Genomic DNA, 20,915 nt, shown 5'->3' on the forward strand with positions numbered 1-20,915 from the left:
CTATCGCAAGGAATTGGGATGTCTTCGCGAAGGCTCCCCGATACTGTTTTTTTCTCCCTTTGAGAGTGCTCCCTGGCTCTTCTCATCCAGCCGCAAAAAGAAACGAGAAAAGAAACACTCCCTTACCCTCTCGCGGTTCTCCTCCTCACTGTTCTTCCCCGTGCGCCATCCCCCATTTTAAAATGTGACAAACTCCATTCGGACCATACACGACCCGAGCTCACTGCTCATGTCCAGCCATTTAATTACCTCTATCAGATAAATAAATTAGCTTCTTGAATCAGAACACATTTTTCCACTAATCTTCTTCCTGTGAACTAAACCGCTTTTAAGCTTTCCAACGTATCCAGTTTGGTATACCTGCCTACTATCGTTTGTCGTTTCCGCTTAACTACGAGTCTCTTCTTGAATTCCATTTTTAGATTCGGTAGGAGGAAATCCAGTCAACAATACAAAAAGTTGTCAAAGAACCACCATCACTCGCTTCTGTTGTTTCGTCACTCGCTGTACCCTAAGAACACACATAAGGTCTTCTTTGATCACTTTCACTTAACCTCAAATGTATAACCAATACGGCAATATTGAGTATTTGGAACCAATGCATGGCAACAGCAATGGTGTGCTAGGCCATCAATCCTCCTTCCAGCACGGCGCAGGTTTATATCAGGACCTTCCGCTAGACCAAAACCTGGTTAGGATGAGCCCATACGGCACTGTCCCGCAAGACCCTTTGTTGTCGGTTTCTCATGACCCTGTAGCTACTATTGAAGGCCCACCAATTGGCACTTTTCAAAACAACACCGGAAAATCTTCTATGCAGCAGTCTCCATTGGGCAACCAATCGGGCTTGGCTTCAGACCAACCACACCAGTCACTTTCACAACAAGATCCAAATGCTCGTCAAAAGACTGCTTTTAATGAATCTCCAGAGAATTTCAAAGCGTCTCAAATACAAAACCCGGTAGGAACTAGAGAATTAACTGAACATCCTCACATCGAGCAAAGTTCTCAAGTGCAGCCAATGCAACAGGTGTCTTATATGCAATCTATGCAACCGTTGCAGGGTTACCAACATGTTCAACCGACTCAGCTGGCTGATCAATCCCAACATGTTCAGATTCATTCACAACTGCAAAACGTGCAGCCTTCTTATCCATATTCTGTATTTCCATCACCGCAAACTAATCTGATAGGAGTGACCGAGTTTCCTCCTAACGCCATGCATTCACCGAATTCTGCTGTTCCCTATACCAGCAGTATTTCGCAGCAACATAGTTACACAGATACTTTAAACTTGATGGATATGAATGACAATGCTACCCCCTTGGTCCCATTCCCAGAAGATCTTGAGGATATTTTTGCTGATGGACCATTGGTAGACGTTCCGACTTCGAACGAAGAGGGATCTAGTCGTTCTTTACTCGATCAATCGTTTATCTTCGATTTCGATACCAGCAATCTGCATGATGAGCCGTTAAGCAATAACGGTTTAGGTATCACCACCTCCAGAGAAAAGCAATCATCCCTTCAACCTCTAGCTTACAATAAGAAACGAGTCGTTGGACCAATGACATTGAAGCCCAATGTTTCTAATAGGTCTATGAAAATCAAGCAGAGAATTTTAAGTGATTCATCGGTTTTGGAACAACATGGCATTCAAAAGTTTGATAAGCCCCCAATGCCATACTCTATGGATGTTTCTTCTGCCGAGTCTTCGCCACGGGAGAAATCAAGCACCAGTCCGATTTTAGAGCTTGGAGGGGGGATCCGAAAAAACTCAATTAAACCGTTGCGTAAATCGGCTTCGCAGGGCACCTTGACGCAAAGTAAACGGTCCAAGATGAAACCAATTGGAGAACGTCTTTCGTTTTCAGAGTACTCCAGCACACTGGAATTGAGTGGTATGAACCCCAATTTGTCAAACCAAGCATCGAGAAGACAATTCTCATTCGTCATCGAGCAGCCAAACCGTACCAAAGAGAAACGAAAGATCAACCATAGCAGAAATAGCAGTGCTGGTAATAAATCATTACCCAATTGGTCTGATGCTGGATCTGCAACTACGTCTCCTAAATTTGATCCGAGCACCATAAAGCATCGAACCACATCTACAGAGTCATCCCCGGTCACTCCTTTAAGTGCAACAGTTTCCAAATTTCAATCTTTGAAGACCCACGATGAGGTCGAATTGGAAAGCTTGCCGGAGGACTTACCATATCATTCTGACCGAAAAAAGTCTCTCTCAGAGCAGGAATCAATGGGGATAAGTCATCAACCAGTGATTTCAAGTTTCAAGAGGATGGACAGTCACCCAAAAACTTATAACACTATTCAAGAAGGCATGAACCAATTTCAAGTCATAATCAATAAGAGATAAATGTATTGTCTCACCGATGATGGTTCATGCATAATTTTTGAGTACTCTTTTAATCATTTCATTTATACCAGTGAATATCTTTTAAACACTAATTCTATTATATTCTTTACCCATACTTATACATTATTAAACCCATATCCTTACGACCTCTGTCCCCTTCCTTCTCTAAAATACATACACTTAAAACAAAATTTACCTTCCTTGTGTTTCAACTCCTCTGTTTTTCACATATCGAGAAACTTTCTGAAATGATAGTCGTCCAACCAGCCAACTTTTTCAAAAGCAGCAAATAAACGACTTGCTTTATTCACGTCAATCTTGCAAGCTTTTTGAGCGTCAGTTCTTCTGAATGGAAGACCAAGGCGGAATCGACTAACTTTCTCAGAAAATAGTCTCCTCTTGGAATCCAGATAGACATTGCAAGGGAGTCTCAATACGGAAGCTAGAGTGACCTCAGCTGGATGAAGTTTGCCAACTAAAGGATCATCTGATAGATTCATAGGTTGTCCCTTCCACTCTGCTTTTAAAGCTTTGGTGTTATTCGGGGGAAGAGTTGACAATGGTGGTGAATAATCAGGAATCGACTCATAATCAGAGTAAAATTGCGGTTGTGGAGTGGAAGGTTTACTGACTCTCTTCGTAGATCTCTTTGGCGTGGAAGGCCTTGATATTTCCACCTCTGATTCATAGTCAGAATACTTAACGTTGTCTCTAATGACTCTTCTGGTTCTGACTCTCTCGTTTGGAGTCTCACTTTCTGATGCTGAGAAGAAGACTCTTCTTCTTGGTTGAGCAGTTGGATATTTCCTCCTGGGAGCTCTCTTTTTTCTGGTATCGATGATGTTATAATAGCTGTCAAGAAAAACTAATTGATTTTCCTTGAAAGAAGAATCTCCACTGTTAATGGAGGCCCAGGCATTGACGGTAAGCTTTGCATTCGTCAAATCCTTGATAGGAAATGTCTGGTTAGACAACAGCACTGAAGAAGAAATTTTTGGAGCATCGTCAGGTTTGCCTTCCTCTAATTGTTCCGTTTGAGTCTTTGTTGCTGGTTCTTCAAAATCACCAACAATTTGATCATTGCTTCTTCCCACAACGTCAAAGATCTTGTGGTCTCTTTCGACGTCTAACGACCTCTGGTAAGGAGACAAGGGTGGTGAAGGAATTGATATAGAAGACCTTTCGTCAGAGTTTTTCCTGGTCTCTGCAGAGGTCAATGATTTAGAACCACCAACCAAATTGAAGGTCTCGTGATTGCTTACCGGCGTTAAACACCGATTGGTCAAAATACTGTCCATTATTAGTTCAATTGCGCTTATTAGCAATAGCAAGTAGCAGTGTTAGAAATAAGTTTAGAAGGAAAAATACTTTCTGTTTACCCCGACATGTTATATCTACTAAGAAATCGTCTGCTGAATTTCTTTTTCTGTATCATTTCTTTTTTTTTTTTTTTTTTTTTTTGTCTTTGTTTTCTTTTTTTCCGTACAGTCCTCAGAGTTGCCTCTTTGATAGTCGGCAGAACAAATATTTGGCAACGCCCCATTTGCCATCAATTGAGACGTAGATTTTCAGTGTCTGTTCTGTGTTGATGGTAGGCCGGCCATTGAGTGCTGTGTTCTCCGCAATGCCTGCTCATCTTAGCCGTTATTTCTAATCTTTATCGTCCCTATTCTCGAACCTGATCTAGATATATGAGCCGCAATGTCATGCAGAAAGTATAAACTGAAAGGGGAAAAAGAAAAGTCCTGCAGGTTTGTTTGGTACGCCTAGATTAGAAACACTCAAACCCCTAAAGCTATTTATATAAACCTACAGATCAATGTGGGAGGAGAATTGATAGCCAGTCCACTTGTAAAATTGCTCAATTCCTTGGTTAACTAGCATCTTACTCCCAGGAACAACTTTCCAGCCTCTGGAAAATGCCAATGCCATAATTGGCGTCTCTCTAGGTTTGTAAGCTGCTTCTAGGAGCACAGCATGACCACGTTTCTTCTCTAACAACTTCTTAAGCAAAGAGATCAACTGGTCGTCCAGAGGTTTATCTCCTGGAACTGTTGATACAGCAGCATCCAGCTTGTCGTCCTCATCAATTGCATCCAGAGAGTCAACAATATGTATGTTATAATTTGATGGGAAATGATTCTTGATCTCACTAAGCTTAGATGGAGTTCTATTCAACATGTAGATCTTAGAGCATCCCATTTGATGGAGAGCATAAACTGCTGCTCTTGAGGTTCCGCCACCTCCTACTACCAAGCCGACACTAGATTCGGGAGCTATCTCGCATCCAGCCTGATGAAGGGAGTCTCTGATTCCAATCCAGTCGGTGTTATCTCCAATAAATCTACCATCCCCAATTGGGATTATAGTATTCAATGCACCAATGGACTTTGCTGAATCAGTAAGCTCATTCACATACTTCAGCATGTCGATTTTGAGGGGAATGGTTACTGCGCAGCCGCCCAGTTCATCGTTACCTTTCACAAGATCATTGAAAACCTTAGCTGCGTCATCTGTTTCAAATTTGTCAAATGTGTGACTCAAACCAAATTCATCGTAGAAGGTCTTATGCAGTTCAGGAGACTTGGAGTGGCTGATAGGTTTTCCAACAATGTAAAACTTTTTACGGCTGCTTCCTCCAAACTGTCCAAAATACTCGTTAATCTCTTTCAAGGTTAGTTGACCTGGGGCTGCACTTGAGGGAAGATCTTTGTGAGTTACTGGAGTCAAAATTGTGTTGAAGACTCTGGAAACTTTTCCTAGAGGTCCCATATTGATTCCAATGAAGGGCTTATCAGTATGAAGACTTCTAAAATGTTCCAATTCCCAATTGTCGTTCAAGCTCGTCGCAGTTCCAACAAATTTAATAATATCAACATTCAACTTCAGAGCTAAGAGATACTTGTTTTCCCATTCCACATTATTCCACTTTACAGTGCCTGAGAAGTCATGATGCGATCCAATGATCTTAGTAAATTGTCTTTTAGATGCTACACTGTCAAGTAATGACTCTGGTAAAGACAACTCTAAATCAACGTACTCAACACCCAGTTTGATGGCCAAATTGAGAAGTCTTTCAATGTCTTCGTAACTATCATCTGGGAATCTTCCTCCTTGGCTCTTTGTCCTGATGGTGAACAGGATAGGAACACTTGTCTGGTTTCTTAAAATACCAATCTGATTGCTGATGAAATGAGAGTCATGTTGTTTTAGCAAATCAACTCTAAGTTCTACCGCATCACAACCATTGGTGACCCTAGTCAGCTTTGAGCTAACGGGTGCCAGGTCTTCATACGTTAGACACACAAAAGCTGAGCGGCCGTTGGGAATACTTGGAACGGCCCCACCTGTGATTCTGTTAATGAATTTACTGAAAGTTTTCTTCAAAGTGAAAAACTCTCTTTCAGTTTGGCAATGAGGAGAGAAAAAGAAGTAGTTAGAACATTCTTTGTATAAATTTTTCCTTCTTTCCCAAACCTGATTAATCTCATCCACATATGCTGGACGAGTCTTGTCTTGAGATAAGAAGACGACAGTTTCTTCGATGTCACGATGCAAATGAAGAACAATATGACCATCCTTCATTTGTTGCTTCAATAATTTGCGGGATGCTTCAGTCTCAACAATTCCACCTCCAGTGGAAATCACAGTATTCTTTGAGTAGTTTTTAAAAGCCTCCTTCGCAATCATAGCCTCCTTTTCCCTAAACAACTCCCAACTGTTTTCTTTGATAAATTCTCTGATATCACCATACTTCTCAACAAACACATCATCCAAATCTACAACCTTGAAACCCTTCAAAGTTTGAGCAATAACATGGGAAAGTGTACTCTTACCTGCTGCTCTCATGCCAATAACGATAATGGATTTGTCTTCATTAGCCTTGGCTGTAGTAGTTTCTACAACAGCTTCATGTCCATCAAGCTCAACGTTGAATGTGGTATGCAAGATATCCCACCATCCGGGCCATGTCTTACCAGTACAATGACGTTCCTGAATAAGCACTGGAGATTCAGCCAAACCTGCAAGTAATGAAAGACTCATGGCAACTCTATGGTCATCGTAGGTGTAAACTCCGTCTGATGGAGTCTTCAAGTGATGATAGTCTATTCCAAAAACTTCGATACCATCTTCTAACTCTTTAGCTCTTACACCAAATTTAGCAAGCTGTGTGATCATTGCTTCAATTCTGTTGCATTCCTTAACGCGTTGATTGCTTATCCCGACAATTGAGGTTGATTGGTTCGTATCATTAGCAATAGCAGCTACAACGGATGCGGTCAAAAAAGCATCTGTCATTGGCTCCATGTCAACTAATGGCAATGGTTTCAATGTGCCTTTGGTTGGGCCCTGGACGGTCGTGGAAGTAGCAGTTTGTTCAACTTTACATCCCATAGGTTTCAAGACATCAACTGCAAATCTTGCATCACCCTGCAAGGAAGAAGATCCAATATTTGGAATCGTCACTTGAGTGCCGTTCATGGCAGCAAAAGCTAACGGATAAGTGGCAGAGGAGGCATCGGACTCAATAACATATTCTGCTGGGTTGACATAATGGCCTTGAGGGACGTGGTAAGTGTAAGGCTCAGTGGTGGACTTCGTAACTTCAATACCAAAACTTTTCATCATCGCAATGGTCATATCGACGTAAAGCAGAGATATAGGTTTTCCACCTACGAGAGACAGCGTGACAGGTTCTGAAGCATATGGTGCGCACATTAGCACGGAAGAAACGTACTGTGAAGATATTGTAGCGGCGAGTTCAATACGGCCTCCTTTAAGTCCATTTCCAGATTTGATTTTTAATGGTAGCGAACCTTCTCTGTTTAGATATTCAATGTCAGAGCCGTTAGTTCTAAGGGCATCGACTAATGGTCCAATTGGTCTCTCTTGCATTCTGGCATTGCCTGTGAGGATTACATGGGTGGTGTTCGAGTCAGGTTTAACTATGGATGCAACGGAGGTCAAAAATCTGGAAGCAGTTCCAGCATTTCCCAAGTAAATTTCAGCGTCAGTTGCTGTGAAGTTTCCGCCATTACCAGTGACAACAACAGTTTCTCCGTTGTCATCAAAGGAAATGTCAGCTCCCTTGAGTGCGGCAACTGCATTTAACATGTGTTCGGTGTCATCAGAATGAAGTAGGTTCTTTATCTTGCATTCACCTTTACCCAAAGCAGCAAGAATTAAGGCTCTATTGGAAATCGATTTAGAACCTGGGGGCACAACTACTGCGGTAGATGGAGCAGAGTTAAAATCTTTTACAAGAACCTCATCAGTCAACACAAATCTTAGATCCTCATCGTTGACATAAGATGCTTTAGGTTCATAACATTTTCCGATTTTAGATAAGAGGACAACCTTTTTCTTCGACCCATCATTCTTTTTGTCAATGGCCATTTTTTGAAGTAAAACATCAACAGGACATTTCTTACCGTTTGTTCTTTTCTGCACTAACTTATCAGCAATACTCACGGGCAAACCGTAAGCGGCGAAACACTTGTATAACCTTGAAACTGCGACTGGTGACAGAATTCCCAAGTATCTAGAAAGTTCGGCTTCCAAAACTGCACCTATTGAAACGCACTCTCCATGAAGGGCCTGAGGTGTGAGTATGGCTTCGATAGCATGACCGATGGAGTGACCAAAATTCAAGAGATTTCTTAGTCCTCCTTCTCGTTCATCTAGGGTGACTACTTCAGCCTTGACTTTGATGGACTCTAGTACCAATTTGATGATGTGCTCTTTCAAAGAAGTTAAATCAACAGAGTCATCGACTCTTCTATCCCTTATAACCTTCAAAAACCTTTTTGAGTAGGTTTCCAATCTGGAGAACTCTTGCTCGTTCCAGATAGCGGCAGTCTTGACAACCTCAGCCATACCGTTGATAAATTCTCTCTCAGGCAACGTTTCTAAAAATGCCACATCAACAAAAACATAGTCAGGTTGCCAAAAAGCACCAATGAAGTTCTTACCTAGAGGTGTGTCTATTGCAGTCTTACCTCCAATGGAGGAGTCAACCATAGCTAAGAGGGAAGTAGGAATCTGTACAAATCTGACCCCACGCATGAATGTAGCTGCAACATATCCAATCATATCACCAATCACACCACCTCCAATGGCAAGAATAAAGGTATCTCTGGTACAGCCCTTCTCAAGAAGATAATCTTCAATAGCAGCCTTCGTAGCTCTGTTCTTATTGGCTTCTCCAGGGGGGACGACATAAGTAAGAATTCTGGAGCCAGGCCTCTTGGAGGGGATGAGCCTGTTAAACTCATCAACGAAAGTCTGTAAATGCCCCATCTTGACAATGTTGGAATCTGTGATTAAGACATAAGTGGAAGAAGCCTTTTTCGTTAAAATTTCGTCCACAATATGCGACGACATATTGTAGCCAACATGAATGGAGTCATTTCGAAGGATGCTGACCTTTTCGATAAGCCCGGACATCTGGATAGAAGTGTATTATTGGCCTATTAGTTTTACTTGGAGAAAGCTAGATGGATGAGACTTGAGTCATTTACATGGTTGAAGAGAGAAGATGGTGTTGGGGTGTGAAAAATCAGTTTGCGATGAGGTCAGAGAGAAGGAACTAATACAATGAACAAACATAAGGCCGGTAAACGGAATTGAGCCTAATGATAGTGCACAAGTTCACAATCGCACATGCAAACCTTTAATAAATTTTCTATCTATGGGTCAAATGTGACACTCATTACAATTTTGCGAATAAGAGTCGTGACTTACACTTGAAATGTGTTTTTAGAAGGACTATAGCCCTCAAGCTAAATATAGACCATCTTACAGAAACAAACAAAGGGAAGTCATACCACTTATCAGACTCTTTCTCCTTGACCGCCCTTACAGAGTCAGGTGTTCAACTATGGCCTCTTGACCTCTTGACCTCTTAACCTCAGCTCCACGATCTGCATTTCGCGAGCAGCACTTACTTAATCAGGTGGTTTCTTCGTTTGGCTCGTTTACGGGTATTCACTTAAACTCTTTGCAGAAAAGAAAAACATCCCTCCTCCAACTTAATCTCTTTGCTAAATATGTCGCAAGTCATTTCAAGTTATAGTGGGAGCAACTCCTCAACAATAGCTGGAACTATATCGCATTATGCTCAGTCAGTAATCAATGACTTCACTTGGTGGCAGGCTGCCCTGGCTATCATTGTTGGAGTTCTGTCTTACGATCAAATAATGTATCAAATCCGTAAGGGGAACATAGCCGGACCAAAATTCAAGATTTGGCCAGTCATTGGTCCTTTTTTGGAGTCTTTGGACCCAAAATTTGAAGAGTACAAGGCCAAATGGGATTCCGGCCCGCTATCCTGTGTGTCTATTTTCCACAAGTTCGTCGTTATCGCCTCAACTCGGGATCTAGCCAGGAAGATTCTTCAAAGTCCAGCTTATGTAAAACCTTGTGTTGTTGACGTTGCTGTTAAAATATTAAGACCTTCGAACTGGGTATTTTTAGACGGTAAGGAACATGTTGACTATAGAAAAGGTTTAAACGGTCTTTTCACTAAAAAGGCCCTGGAAGTCTATATTCCTGCCCAAGAGAAGATCATGGATGACTACCTCAACCGTTTTGCAGAGATGTCCAAAGAGAAGCCTATGATTTTTTTCCACGAATTTAGAGAAATTATGTGTGCTCTGTCCCTGAAGACTTTCTGTGGTGATTATATTACTGATGAGCAAATTAAGTTGATTGCAGACAATTATTACAAAGTAACAGCCGCATTAGAGTTGGTCAACTTTCCTATCATTATTCCCTTCACTAAGACTTGGTATGGGAAAGTCACCGCCGATGACACCATGAAGATCTTCGAGTCGTGTGCTGCTATGGCTAAAAAACATATCAACGAGGAGAATGGAAAGCCCACATGCGTCATGGATGCATGGATTGACTCCATGAAGCAAGCTAGAGAAAGCAAATCCAAAGATCCTGATGCTAAGCTTTTAATTAGAGAATTTTCCAATAGAGAAATTTCTGAAGCTATCTTCACATTTTTGTTTGCGTCCCAGGATGCCTCTTCTTCTGCCTGTTGCTGGATGTTCCAGCTTATCGCTGATAGACCTGATGTCATGGCTAAAATCAGAGAAGAACAGATCCGTTTGCGTGATGGAGACATCAATAAGCCGCTGACTGGAGAGCTGATTGACTCTATGAAGTACACTTTCATGGTGGTCAAGGAAACACTGAGATACAGGCCTCCAGTCTTGATGGTTCCGTATGTCGTTAAGAAATCGTACCCAGTCAGTGACAACTATACAGTTCCAAAAGGAGCTATGGTTATTCCAACTTTGTATCCAGCCTTGCATGACCCAGAAGTGTATGAAAATCCAGATGATTTTATTCCTGAGAGATGGGTCGAAGGGTCACCAGCCAACCAAGCCAAAAAGAACTGGCTCGTATTTGGTAATGGACCACATGTGTGCCTAGGGCAGAACTATGTTATGATGGCTTTCACCGCTTTGATCGGCAAAGCTGCCATGTTGTACGACATTGATCATACTGTCACTCCATTGAGTGAAGAGATCAAAGTTTTTGCCACCATTTTCCCAAAAGACGATCTGATTCTTCAGTTCAAACATAGAGACGAGCAGGAGATTCTGAATGATATTTCTGCTTAGAGTATCGGATATTTATTTAGTTTATTATATTGTTGAGTTGATTTGATTTTGTTGTAGATGATCTTGGTAAGTAAGAAGGAGGTGGGGTATATGATCTGATCTGTTCGCGCACTGTAGATTAGAGTTCTTAGTAGAACGGGCCCAGGCTTGTTGTTATCTTGCTCTCATTTTTATTTACCATGGAGAAAAGTGGTAAAATGATGCCAATTCCCGAGCTGAATATCCGGAAGGACAACTACTCTCAGTTGTATTCCTTGGTGGATGTTCTTTTGGCGAAGTTGGACACCAACCGACAATTGAAACGGTCGTTATTTCGGAAATTGGAAGCCCTCTCCAACTTCCAAAAAGTAGCAACACAGCAAGCTGAATCCTCTGAGCCGACCATAGATTTAGCAAAGTCTAAGCGGCAACCAGAAACGATACCACAAGCTTTGAAAACATCTCTGGATTCTTTGCATATAGACGAAAAACCGAAGAATACTGCAGGGGACGAGGAATCCGAGCTAGCGGCTCTCAGGCAAGAGAACCTCAGACTAAGAGAGAAAATAACACAAACACAGATACACAACTCCCGAATGGTCCAGCTATTAGATGACTACGAAGATAATATCCTAATGATAGTGGACAGACTCAGAGATTACATAATACAAAGTCGCCAGTCATCAGTTGATAAATTGCGAGAACAGAACGGGAAGCTCTACGAGAAAACACAGGAGGTGAACCACCTAATTGGAGAACTGCTTTCATATCAAGAGAGCGCTGCTGAACAACTTCCGCCAATGTTAGATCCTCTAAAACAGGCAAGTGGCAGTGACTCTTCAGAGTCTGAATTACGAGATTCCTTTGAGGCATTTTACCTCGACAAGTACGCCCGAGAAGCTTTGGCTGTATTGTATTCAGGTAAATGAAAAGGACTTTCCTTCAGCATAGAATTATACTTAATAAGTAGCATACGGAAGAACACTTGTCAACCCAATATCGTGTAGGTCCGGAAGCCCACAGTACAATGGGTCTCCACATTTGATCTGCACGTCGCGAAACAGAATATCTAAGAAAAAGTTCATACTTATGATCACACTTCAAACCCCAACCAAATCCACACTTTTCTTTCCCGTTAGAGATTTTTGCCCTTCATCTCAAGGTAAACACATCTCGTTATCATGTATTCCTTTGATGATGTTAACGTGGGGAATCCCGAACTAGATTTGAACATTCCCTTCGTTATCGGCCTCAGTGCGATCCTGAGCTTACTGTTGTTGCTTCTGATTATCATAGCCGTTTACTACACTTTCTTCTGCGGTTCTTCAACATTTGGTTATGACTTGGGAGACAACTTCAGCATCCGTTTACCTCAAAATTTTCAAGTTGATGATGATAAGATCAAGTTATGGGAGAAAACGTATTTTCCGCTTTTAACAGACGAGGAGAAAGATCAATATCTCTTGGGTAAACATTTTTTCCACTTCAATAAACCCAATGTAGTTCCTCAGGGCACAGGGTTTGGAATCGATGCCCAACTGAGTTTAAGGGATAGAGGAATCAATATTTTCTACTTTGAATCTTACACAAACCACACAGACCTGGTCTTAGATCAAATTAACCATCCGGAGAAATACAAAAGATCTATTAATGAAGATTCGGCTTCCTTTGATGAAGAGGAAATTATAGAGCAAAGTCAAAAGAGCTCACTAGTAGCCAAATCATTCCCGGATTATGGCGCTGTTACCGATGAAGGCACTAGTACTTCAAGGAATATCCCAGTTCCATTCTACATCGAAGATAGAACAGACATTATTTTCACCACCGACAAACCGCACTCTACTACTCTAAACTTTCCATTACCGACAAAAAATAGACGAAAAGACACCGTCTACTTTGAGGCCAAGCTTTATGAATTCAACCCCGCTAATACCCTAATTTCGGTTGGTTTATGCTGCAAGCCTTATCCAGACTTTCGACTTCCGGGTTATAATCCCTATTCTATTGGAATAGAATCGTCAGGGCATATGAGACTGAATAGACCGTTTATTAATGATTCAGATACACCTGTATTGTTGCCACAACTGATTCAGGGTGATGTTATAGGAATTGGCTATAAATATTACCCAGGGTCCGTTTACGTTACGCATAATGGGAAAAAGATAATGGAGGTCTTGCATGATATCAAACTAGATTTATACCCCTGTATAGGATCCACAGGTGGTAGGTCTCAGGTCTCTGTTAATTTGGGACAACTAGGGTTCGTGTTTATCGAGGCTAATGTCAAGAAGCTTGGATTTTGCGAAGGTGACAATGAGGGCAGTCTTGGGGCTCCGCCTCTTTATCTTTCAACCAAGGAAGATGTTGAAGATACGATACTTCAAACGGGGGAGGCTTTGCCCCCTGAATACCCTGAAAATGAAACCACGTTTTTTGGACCCAAAGCATACTTGCAAGGAAGAGTTGCAATATCAAAACCGAGCAGTTTACCATTAATGTCTCCACGTCAAGTCCGTTCTATTCTTTCTGATGACTACCTCACTCACACAGATGATGAAATCAGCTCCAGGCCACCTAGTTACATATCTAATTCCTCGGATCAAGATAGTACGGAACACAATGCCCCAAATACCACTATATTGGCGAATGATCAATCCGATCTGACAATATCAACAACAAACAAGGCATCGCGTAAAAAAGGCAAGAGAAGAAGAAAGAACAAATCCAGGAGAAGGTAGTTAACTATCGACATTCATTTATCTATTTATAATTTTTCATATTAAATGTGCATTAAAATTTCTTACCCTTCTTCTTACCACCTTTACCACCTTTCTTTGCGGTACTTGAATCCTTAATAATCAGTGGTTTCTTCTCAAATGCCTTATTAGCCAAAATACTGGTGGCTCCCCTATGAAATGTGGTAGGCACTTCAGTATTGTCACTCTGAGTCTGATCATTACTCTTTATCTGGCTTTGCTGGCCAGAAATTGGTAACTCAATGCCATGAGGACCTAAGAAACTGAATATTTTCAGCATATCAGTTTTATTGGTCACTTTGAATTTGAAATTGGACCCGCTCACTGGATCAGATACTCTCACCGTTATGACGTTGTGCTTGCTTTGAGGATTCTCGTGATCATTGAAATTTACGCCCAATTTGATGGAAACTTTTGTCGTTGTGGGGTTGGCTTCTAAGAGCTTCTCTGTGCGGTTGAAAAAGATGTCCAGAGATTTCACAGGAGGCATCTTGTGTAGTTTGATTGAGTGTGAGTGTTCTCAGTCAACCTTAGCCACTGAATGCGAGTGGGAGAAAAATCGCGAAATATTCAAATCAGTACTTACGTAAGGGTATTTTTATTATTAAGTTACTTCAAAGACGGAGAACTATTTGACTAAGACTAGTAGTATTCAGAGTTTGCAATCTCTTCATGTATCTCCTCCATGTCCCCTAGATGGTTAGATCCTTGTGTATGTCCTTGTGCATGTTTTCTTGCACATCGAGTAGAGTCAAGGTAATTCAAAGCTTCTTCTTTTTTCCTATTTTCTTCCGGACCTGTCAGTTTGGACAGAAAATCGTTCGGATCAATATTCTCCAAGTCATTCACGTAGATATCGTTATTATGTGCATACTGATTTGCTCTTGAGTCCCGAGTAGACTGGGTAGGAGAAATATTGGACTGAAAACAGGTGGGACACGGTTGTTTCACTCTCTGCGCACGACGAAAGGTCGGAGAGTCTTGCATGTTTGCGTCATGTTTGGGGGAAGCAGTTGGTTGATTACGCATAGAATCCCATTGCTCTTTGGCCAAATTTGGACCTTGAAAATAGTAGCCTGAACGACCTGATAACTGCTGTATGTATAGTTCCTTCTCATTTAAATTGGCAATTTCTTCCTCTTTTTCAAATCTTTTGAGATCAAGATATTTGATCTGATCTCTGATCTCATTGATCTCTTCAAACAGCTTTGTCTTTTTAGGATCTTTACCCAAGTAAGTTATACTTTCCTTAATTTGGTGTAATTCACGGGCAATGCTGGAGACTGCCGCCTCGGCTTCTGATTGCTTGACAGAAGAATCACCTTGGGTAGGTGTTGATTGTTTTTCATGTACTTCTGAGTCGTGAGTGCCGAAAGAGTTCCTCGTCTTAGAAGTGTTTTCTTTCTCGTTAATTATTTTCCTGGTGTCCAACTCAGATTTTATTTTTTCAACCAATTGGTCTTTTTCAGTTAACTGAACGTTTCTAGTTTCAATGATATGATCCTTTTCGGCCAGTTCGCTCTTCGACTTTTCAAGTAGCTTTTCCCTGTCAGCTAGCTGAACTCGCAGGCTATCAATCAGTTGATTCCTTTCTACTAATTGTGACTCTAAATCTCTAAGAGAATCATCTTTCACTTTTAATTCAGTTTCCATTTTTGTTAACTGTTCTTTACTGTCCTTTTCCTTCTGAAGTCTTTCCATTAATGTCTTGTTTACGTCCTTCAAGTACACCAGTTCTTCTGATTGACGAGCCCCAGTGTTCCTGGGAGAGCTGGACTTACTCCTCAGTTGTTCATTCTCCTCTTTCAATCTCTTGAACTCTCGTATGGTCTTCTCTATTGATGAAGATAGTAGCTTTTCATACTTATTAGTGGTGGGAAGGTTGGATATAAACTTGTGAGAACTGGCTAGCAGGTCACCGGCAATATCAATGTCATATTTTGTCCCTTTTTGATTAGCCTTGGTAGAAGGTCTTAGTATGTTTTCCTTTTCGAATGATGAGTATTTTGGCGATCCATACATTGACCTAGATCTCCCAATTTCAATGCTGTCGTCTTTAAACACATTGGAAAATCTTAACAGCTCTTCGGTGTCACTAGCATACCGTGTTTTTCCGTCAGTACTAGCATCTCCTTCCCTAGGTTTATGAAAGTACTCCTCAAGAATCTTGGTTGGGATATGTTTTCTCAATACCAGATCCAAATCGATATCGTCTGACATGAGAATTAAACCCTTAGCATCACCATAGGGAATGGGTTTGTGCTCCTTAATTGCCTGATAGTTGGCCCTATACTGATCCAACGGAAGGGAATCAAACATGATGAACTGTTTGAGGGAACAACCGTGTTTGTAAACAGACAGAGCTAGGGTGAATACGCGTTGAAATGAAGCGAGGGTAGGGGAACGCTGGAAGGAATCTTTGGGAGGAGCCCTTTGGGAAAACGCTGGAGGGAGCTCTGTTGGAGATGCGAAATGCGAAGCAGAAAAACCAACCTGCAAACTATTCCCAAAGTGGCAGCAGGGCGCTATGGTAAAAGCACCATTATCACCATTTTAGGAAGTAATCTTTACAACATAATTTCAACCTTACAACAAGTCTGGTCCACCTGGATTATCTTCTAGATAAGCTTTACGACCTCACACCATCTCCCCAATATCTGCCTTTTCGTTCAAACAAAAGCAGTTTACTGGAACTGACCCTACTTCGGAGTACCTATCTAATGTCTTGGTCATTTGGAAAAAGCTTCAATTTTCTGCACAGAAAACACAGTCACACAAGATTGGCTTTCCCATTCGGGACATAACCAATATATTGCGACATCACCAATTAGGTCCCCTATAGTTATCAGGAAATTGGCAGTGGATACTTGTACAATCATGTTGCACCTGTAAGGGTCTTTGGTTTTCCCGTTTCCCCTTCCAAATTTCAGATTTTTATCGGAAAAGGCCGCCTATCTTGGTAATGCCTTGATTCAGCGTTTTTCTTTTTTTTCTTGTCCGAATCTCGTTCTCGCCGAACCGTTGCACACTATAAATACTATCTCGTATCCTGGTTTGGACACCTCCTCTAAAACTATCATACCTTGAGGTTTTTTTTTAGGTAACACTCGTTCTTTCTACAAAAATGTCAAGTAGCGTGGAAAAATCCGATGTAAACGATGTTTCCCTAACAAGAAGATTCACCAAAGATTCAACTCTTGATAAGGATGACTTAATTCTGGCTCAATTGGGTTACGAACCTGAGTTGAATAGAAACTTTTCTGTTTGGTCTGTCTTAGGTGTTGGCTTCGGTTTGACCAACTCCTGGTTTGGTATCTCCGCTTCTTTGGTCACTGGTATCTCTTCCGGTGGTCCAATGATGATTGTTTATGGTATCATGATTATTGCAGCAGTATCCACCTGTATTGGTATCACCTTATCTGAACTGGCTTCTGCTTATCCTTCTTCAGGAGGTCAATACGTTTGGGCTAAGGTATTAGCTCCTAAATACCCAGTATTGGCTTTCCTGTGCGGTTCATTCTCATATGCTGGTTCCATCTTCTCATCAACTTCAACTACTGTGGCTACTGTTCAGATTGCAGTTGCATTTTACGAACTGACCCATGCTGACTATGAATTCCACCGCTGGCACGTTTTCGTAGCTTTCCAGATCTTGAATTTTTTCATTTTCTTTTTCAACTGTTATGCCAAGTTTCTCCCATCGATTGCAAAGTCATCGCTGTACATTTCTTTGGGATCTTTTATCGTCATCACCATCACCGTACTTGCTTGCTCCAGTGGACATTTCCAAAACGCCAAATTCGTGTTTTCCGATTTTGACAACCAAACTGGTTGGGAATCCGCTGGAATCGCCTTCATCATTGGTTTAATTAACCCAAATTGGTCCTTCTCGTGTCTGGATTGTGCTACCCATATGGCTGAAGAAGTCGCCCAACCTGAAAGGGTTATTCCAATTGCCATCATGGGAACTGTTGCCATTGGATTTTTTACTTCCTTTGTGTACTGTATTTCGATGTTCTTCTCTATCAGAGATCTGGATGCATTGCTGAACACTGCTACCGGTGCCCCCATTATTTCCATTTACTACCAAGCTCTTCAAAATCAAGGAGGTGCCATTTTCCTGGGTTTCTTGTTGTTTTTGACTGCCTGTGGATGTTTAATTTCTGGTCACACCTGGCAAATGCGACTCTGTTGGTCTTTTGCCAGAGACAATGGTCTTCCATTTTCTCCATTCCTTTCAAAGGTCGACAAGAGAATGGGTATTCCATTCAACGCACATTTGTTTTCCGTCTGTTTATGTTCCTTGGTCAGTTGCCTTTACTTGGCTTCAGACTTGGCTTATAACTCTTTGGTAACCGGATGCATCACTTTCCTCCTGTTGTCTTATGCAATTCCTGTCTCTTGTCTTATATACAATGGAAGAGACAGTATCACTCATGGTCCATTCTGGATTGGAAAGTTTGGTTATTTCACCTCCAGTATGACCGTTGCATGGGCATTATTTGCTCTGGTATTCTACTCATTCCCATTTGTGAAGCCAGTTACTAAGTCCAACATGAACTACGCGGCTGCAGCTATTGTTGGTTGGTTGGTTGTTTCTCTGGTCTACTGGTTTAGCTATGGAAAGAAGATATTTATTATGAGAAACGAAGACGACGAAGACGCTGTTCTTAAAAAAATCTTTGCCAAAACCGAGTCACACAGAGAAAAGGACGCCACCATTCCAGTTGAAGTAACCAAAGAACTCTAGAAATAATGTATATAAATAGAAAATGCAGATTTAACTAATACTTATTTACCCTCAGCTGTCATCGATTCTCATTTTGCTTATTAAATCACTGGCTTTCTTGAAAGATTTTGATTCCATTTCATCGGGTCCTGAAGGGGGTAACTGGTTGGCTTCAGCTGTTTGGTCCAGTTCTTTCTTTTGGTCTGGTTCTAAAGTATGATCTAATTCTTCATCGTAGTCGTCTTCTTCGTCATAATAATCATCTGAATACTCTTCCCCATCATCAACTTCATCTACGTCGTCATTTTCCTCTTCTTCATCTTCATACTCGTAATCGTAGTCAAAGGGATCGTCATCATCATCCAAGGTTTCATCTTCGTGATCAACGTCAATGAAATCATCATGATCTTTCAGCTTTTCTTCATCGGATGATACAGAACCAACTGATTTTGGGGGTTTGATTGTGCTAGGGGCAACTTCAGTTGGCTTTGGGTCACTCAAAGTCATCCGTTCTGGTGAACCTAAAAGGCTACTACTTCCTTTGAAAAACGATGCTCCTGCTGCCAATATTGGACTACGAGGAGCAGACTGTAAACGTTCCTCCTCCTTTCTTCTTCTTAGCTCATCTTCACTAGAATCTTCATCACTGAGCTCCTCAAAATTGTACAAAGGCTCTTTCCAATAATTGACATCAGAGAACTTTGCCGTGTTCCGATAGGTATCAGAAGGCATCGACTTAAATAGTTCAGTGTTCACTGGTGGAAAGAAATGATCTACCAGCTCACTAATATGTACATAAGAACTTCTATACCCAGCCAATTCGAGTAGCTCCATGTGAACATCACCGTCTGGGTTTATGGTAAAAATTCTTGATGATGGTATCCCTACTGACCTATAGGACAAAGCATCGGTAATTCTATTACCAAAACCGGCGTAAAATGGCGTTTGTACATCCTCTGTAAGACTTGAAGATCTCAAAGTGTTCGTATTGATATCCGTGAAATCTGCAGAATCTGTGTTCGGATTTAGGTCTTTGGTATTGGTGAGATACAGTTTCTTTATGTCGTTTAAACATGCCATCTTGAACACCTCAGGTTTCTTCAAAATTACCTCTCTTCGTAAAGCGGCCATTGTGCGATCCGGAGAAAGGATCACCGGCCCTTGAGGAAGCCTCAAGCCTTCTTGTTCAATGTTGTTTAAATAGTAGCGGGTCGAATCGGCTTGACCAACAGACCTTGCAGTCAAATACATGATATTGTATCCATTGGATTTGATATCTGAAAATAATTTGGCTACACCTTTGTGAGTCCAATCACGGCCAATCATGGTAAATACATGGCCTAAGGCATCAGATTTAGTAATGGTTCCATCTATATCCGATATGACTATGGGGTCATAATAGTCCCAGAAGTATAGATTTGCCGTCACCACAGATTTGCCCTTGTTGACACTGAATTTCAGCTCGTTAATTCCCTTCTTCAGTGTAAGACATTTCAATTGATCTGATGTAAGTCTTAGCGTTTTGAAGTAGCGAGACAATTCATGATTTGTGTCTGATTCAATGTCAGATTTATCTGACTCCAGATCCAATTTGAGACTCTCAGCTTGGTCGTCGGTCTGAGGAAATGATTCCAGATCATCTTCTCCGCTCAACAAAGATATGGCACCATTGATCATAATGTTTCCTTCGTGATCTTTTTCAATAACCTTGTCCAAATCTACATCTTCTCCGAGTTCAGCCAATAACAACTGTTTCAAAGATTTGGAATTGTCGTCTAGATCATCACTTTTGTAACCTTGTATATCCAATACAAGATTTCCGTTATTATCAACCTTGGAAGGAATATTTTTCGTATTGAGTTTCCGAGAGATCTTTTGAATAATCTTCGTATTCTCAGGACTTGAGCTCACAGACCCAACACCAGGATCTGAATGCGATACCTCAGTTGATAAATAGGGATATCGATTTAACTTGAAGTTCTCTAATTCACTGGTTGTAGATTCTCCATCCCCTAATTCTAAATAATCTGGTTCAGAGTTTGGTCTGGAAGGAGTACTCAGTGGAGAGGCTGGTTCTGGGCTGGATACAGGTGAGATGACGGGGGAAGTTTGAAGCTCACTCGGGATGGCAGCATCGGTTTCAAACACAAAGAAAGCTTCGCCCCCATCGCCCAGTTTCATTGGTAAGTCTGTCTTTTCTCCATTGACGATGAAATCCACTTTCTTTTGGGAAGGCCTCAATAATTGAAACTTTCCAAACCGAACATGGAAGGGAGAGCAAGCCAGATCACCATTTTCTTGTTCCACCACGATGATATCAATAGCACCACTCAGTGTGGCCGGGTTAATGGACGACCAGGTTTTGGATACTGATCCAATGGCTCTACCTACGTACTGCATTGATAACAAACAAGAGGAAAAAGGAAGCAGAGAAGAGG

General features: G+C 41.4%; 10 protein-coding genes across 10 annotated transcripts; 5 read left to right on the top strand and 5 right to left on the bottom strand.

Annotated features, from left to right (window-relative positions):
* Nucleotides 1-559: 559 nt before the first annotated feature.
* PAS_chr3_0504 (Hypothetical protein) lies at nt 560-2,377 on the top strand (the record flags this gene model as incomplete). Its single annotated transcript, XM_002492686.1, has 1 exon — nt 560-2,377. One exon carries the CDS (start codon nt 560-562, stop codon nt 2,375-2,377), a length of 1,818 nt encoding a protein of 605 aa, XP_002492731.1.
* Nucleotides 2,378-2,601: 224 nt separating this feature from the next.
* Nucleotides 2,602-3,675, bottom strand: PAS_chr3_0505 (uncharacterized protein; the record flags this gene model as incomplete). Its single annotated transcript, XM_002492687.1, has 1 exon — nt 2,602-3,675. The coding sequence occupies one exon, from the start codon at nt 3,673-3,675 to the stop codon at nt 2,602-2,604; it is 1,074 nt and encodes a 357-aa protein (XP_002492732.1).
* A 511-nt stretch (nt 3,676-4,186) lies between these two features.
* PAS_chr3_0506 (Pentafunctional arom protein) lies at nt 4,187-8,824 on the bottom strand (the record flags this gene model as incomplete). The annotated part of the gene is made up of 1 exon (XM_002492688.1): nt 4,187-8,824. One exon carries the CDS (start codon nt 8,822-8,824, stop codon nt 4,187-4,189), a length of 4,638 nt encoding a protein of 1,545 aa, XP_002492733.1.
* Nucleotides 8,825-9,426: 602 nt separating this feature from the next.
* On the top strand, nt 9,427-11,013 carry PAS_chr3_0507 (C-22 sterol desaturase; the record flags this gene model as incomplete). Its single annotated transcript, XM_002492689.1, has 1 exon — nt 9,427-11,013. The coding sequence occupies one exon, from the start codon at nt 9,427-9,429 to the stop codon at nt 11,011-11,013; it is 1,587 nt and encodes a 528-aa protein (XP_002492734.1).
* Nucleotides 11,014-11,192: 179 nt separating this feature from the next.
* On the top strand, nt 11,193-11,921 carry PAS_chr3_1196 (uncharacterized protein; the record flags this gene model as incomplete). The annotated part of the gene is made up of 1 exon (XM_002492690.1): nt 11,193-11,921. The coding sequence occupies one exon, from the start codon at nt 11,193-11,195 to the stop codon at nt 11,919-11,921; it is 729 nt and encodes a 242-aa protein (XP_002492735.1).
* Nucleotides 11,922-12,173: 252 nt separating this feature from the next.
* On the top strand, nt 12,174-13,730 carry PAS_chr3_0508 (uncharacterized protein; the record flags this gene model as incomplete). Its single annotated transcript, XM_002492691.1, has 1 exon — nt 12,174-13,730. The coding sequence occupies one exon, from the start codon at nt 12,174-12,176 to the stop codon at nt 13,728-13,730; it is 1,557 nt and encodes a 518-aa protein (XP_002492736.1).
* Nucleotides 13,731-13,782: 52 nt separating this feature from the next.
* Nucleotides 13,783-14,238, bottom strand: PAS_chr3_0509 (Hypothetical protein; the record flags this gene model as incomplete). The annotated part of the gene is made up of 1 exon (XM_002492692.1): nt 13,783-14,238. The coding sequence occupies one exon, from the start codon at nt 14,236-14,238 to the stop codon at nt 13,783-13,785; it is 456 nt and encodes a 151-aa protein (XP_002492737.1).
* A 152-nt stretch (nt 14,239-14,390) lies between these two features.
* Nucleotides 14,391-16,067, bottom strand: PAS_chr3_0510 (Hypothetical protein; the record flags this gene model as incomplete). Its single annotated transcript, XM_002492693.1, has 1 exon — nt 14,391-16,067. The coding sequence occupies one exon, from the start codon at nt 16,065-16,067 to the stop codon at nt 14,391-14,393; it is 1,677 nt and encodes a 558-aa protein (XP_002492738.1).
* Nucleotides 16,068-16,872: 805 nt separating this feature from the next.
* Nucleotides 16,873-18,498, top strand: PAS_chr3_0511 (Choline/ethanolamine transporter; the record flags this gene model as incomplete). The annotated part of the gene is made up of 1 exon (XM_002492694.1): nt 16,873-18,498. One exon carries the CDS (start codon nt 16,873-16,875, stop codon nt 18,496-18,498), a length of 1,626 nt encoding a protein of 541 aa, XP_002492739.1.
* Nucleotides 18,499-18,549: 51 nt separating this feature from the next.
* Nucleotides 18,550-20,877, bottom strand: PAS_chr3_0512 (Mg<sup&gt2+</sup&gt-dependent phosphatidate (PA) phosphatase; the record flags this gene model as incomplete). The annotated part of the gene is made up of 1 exon (XM_002492695.1): nt 18,550-20,877. The coding sequence occupies one exon, from the start codon at nt 20,875-20,877 to the stop codon at nt 18,550-18,552; it is 2,328 nt and encodes a 775-aa protein (XP_002492740.1).
* Nucleotides 20,878-20,915: the final 38 nt, after the last annotated feature.

Source organism: Komagataella phaffii, chromosome 3 (assembly GCF_000027005.1).
Source record: "Komagataella phaffii GS115 chromosome 3, complete sequence".
In the NCBI taxonomy this organism is placed as follows: domain Eukaryota; kingdom Fungi; phylum Ascomycota; class Pichiomycetes; order Pichiales; family Pichiaceae; genus Komagataella; species Komagataella phaffii.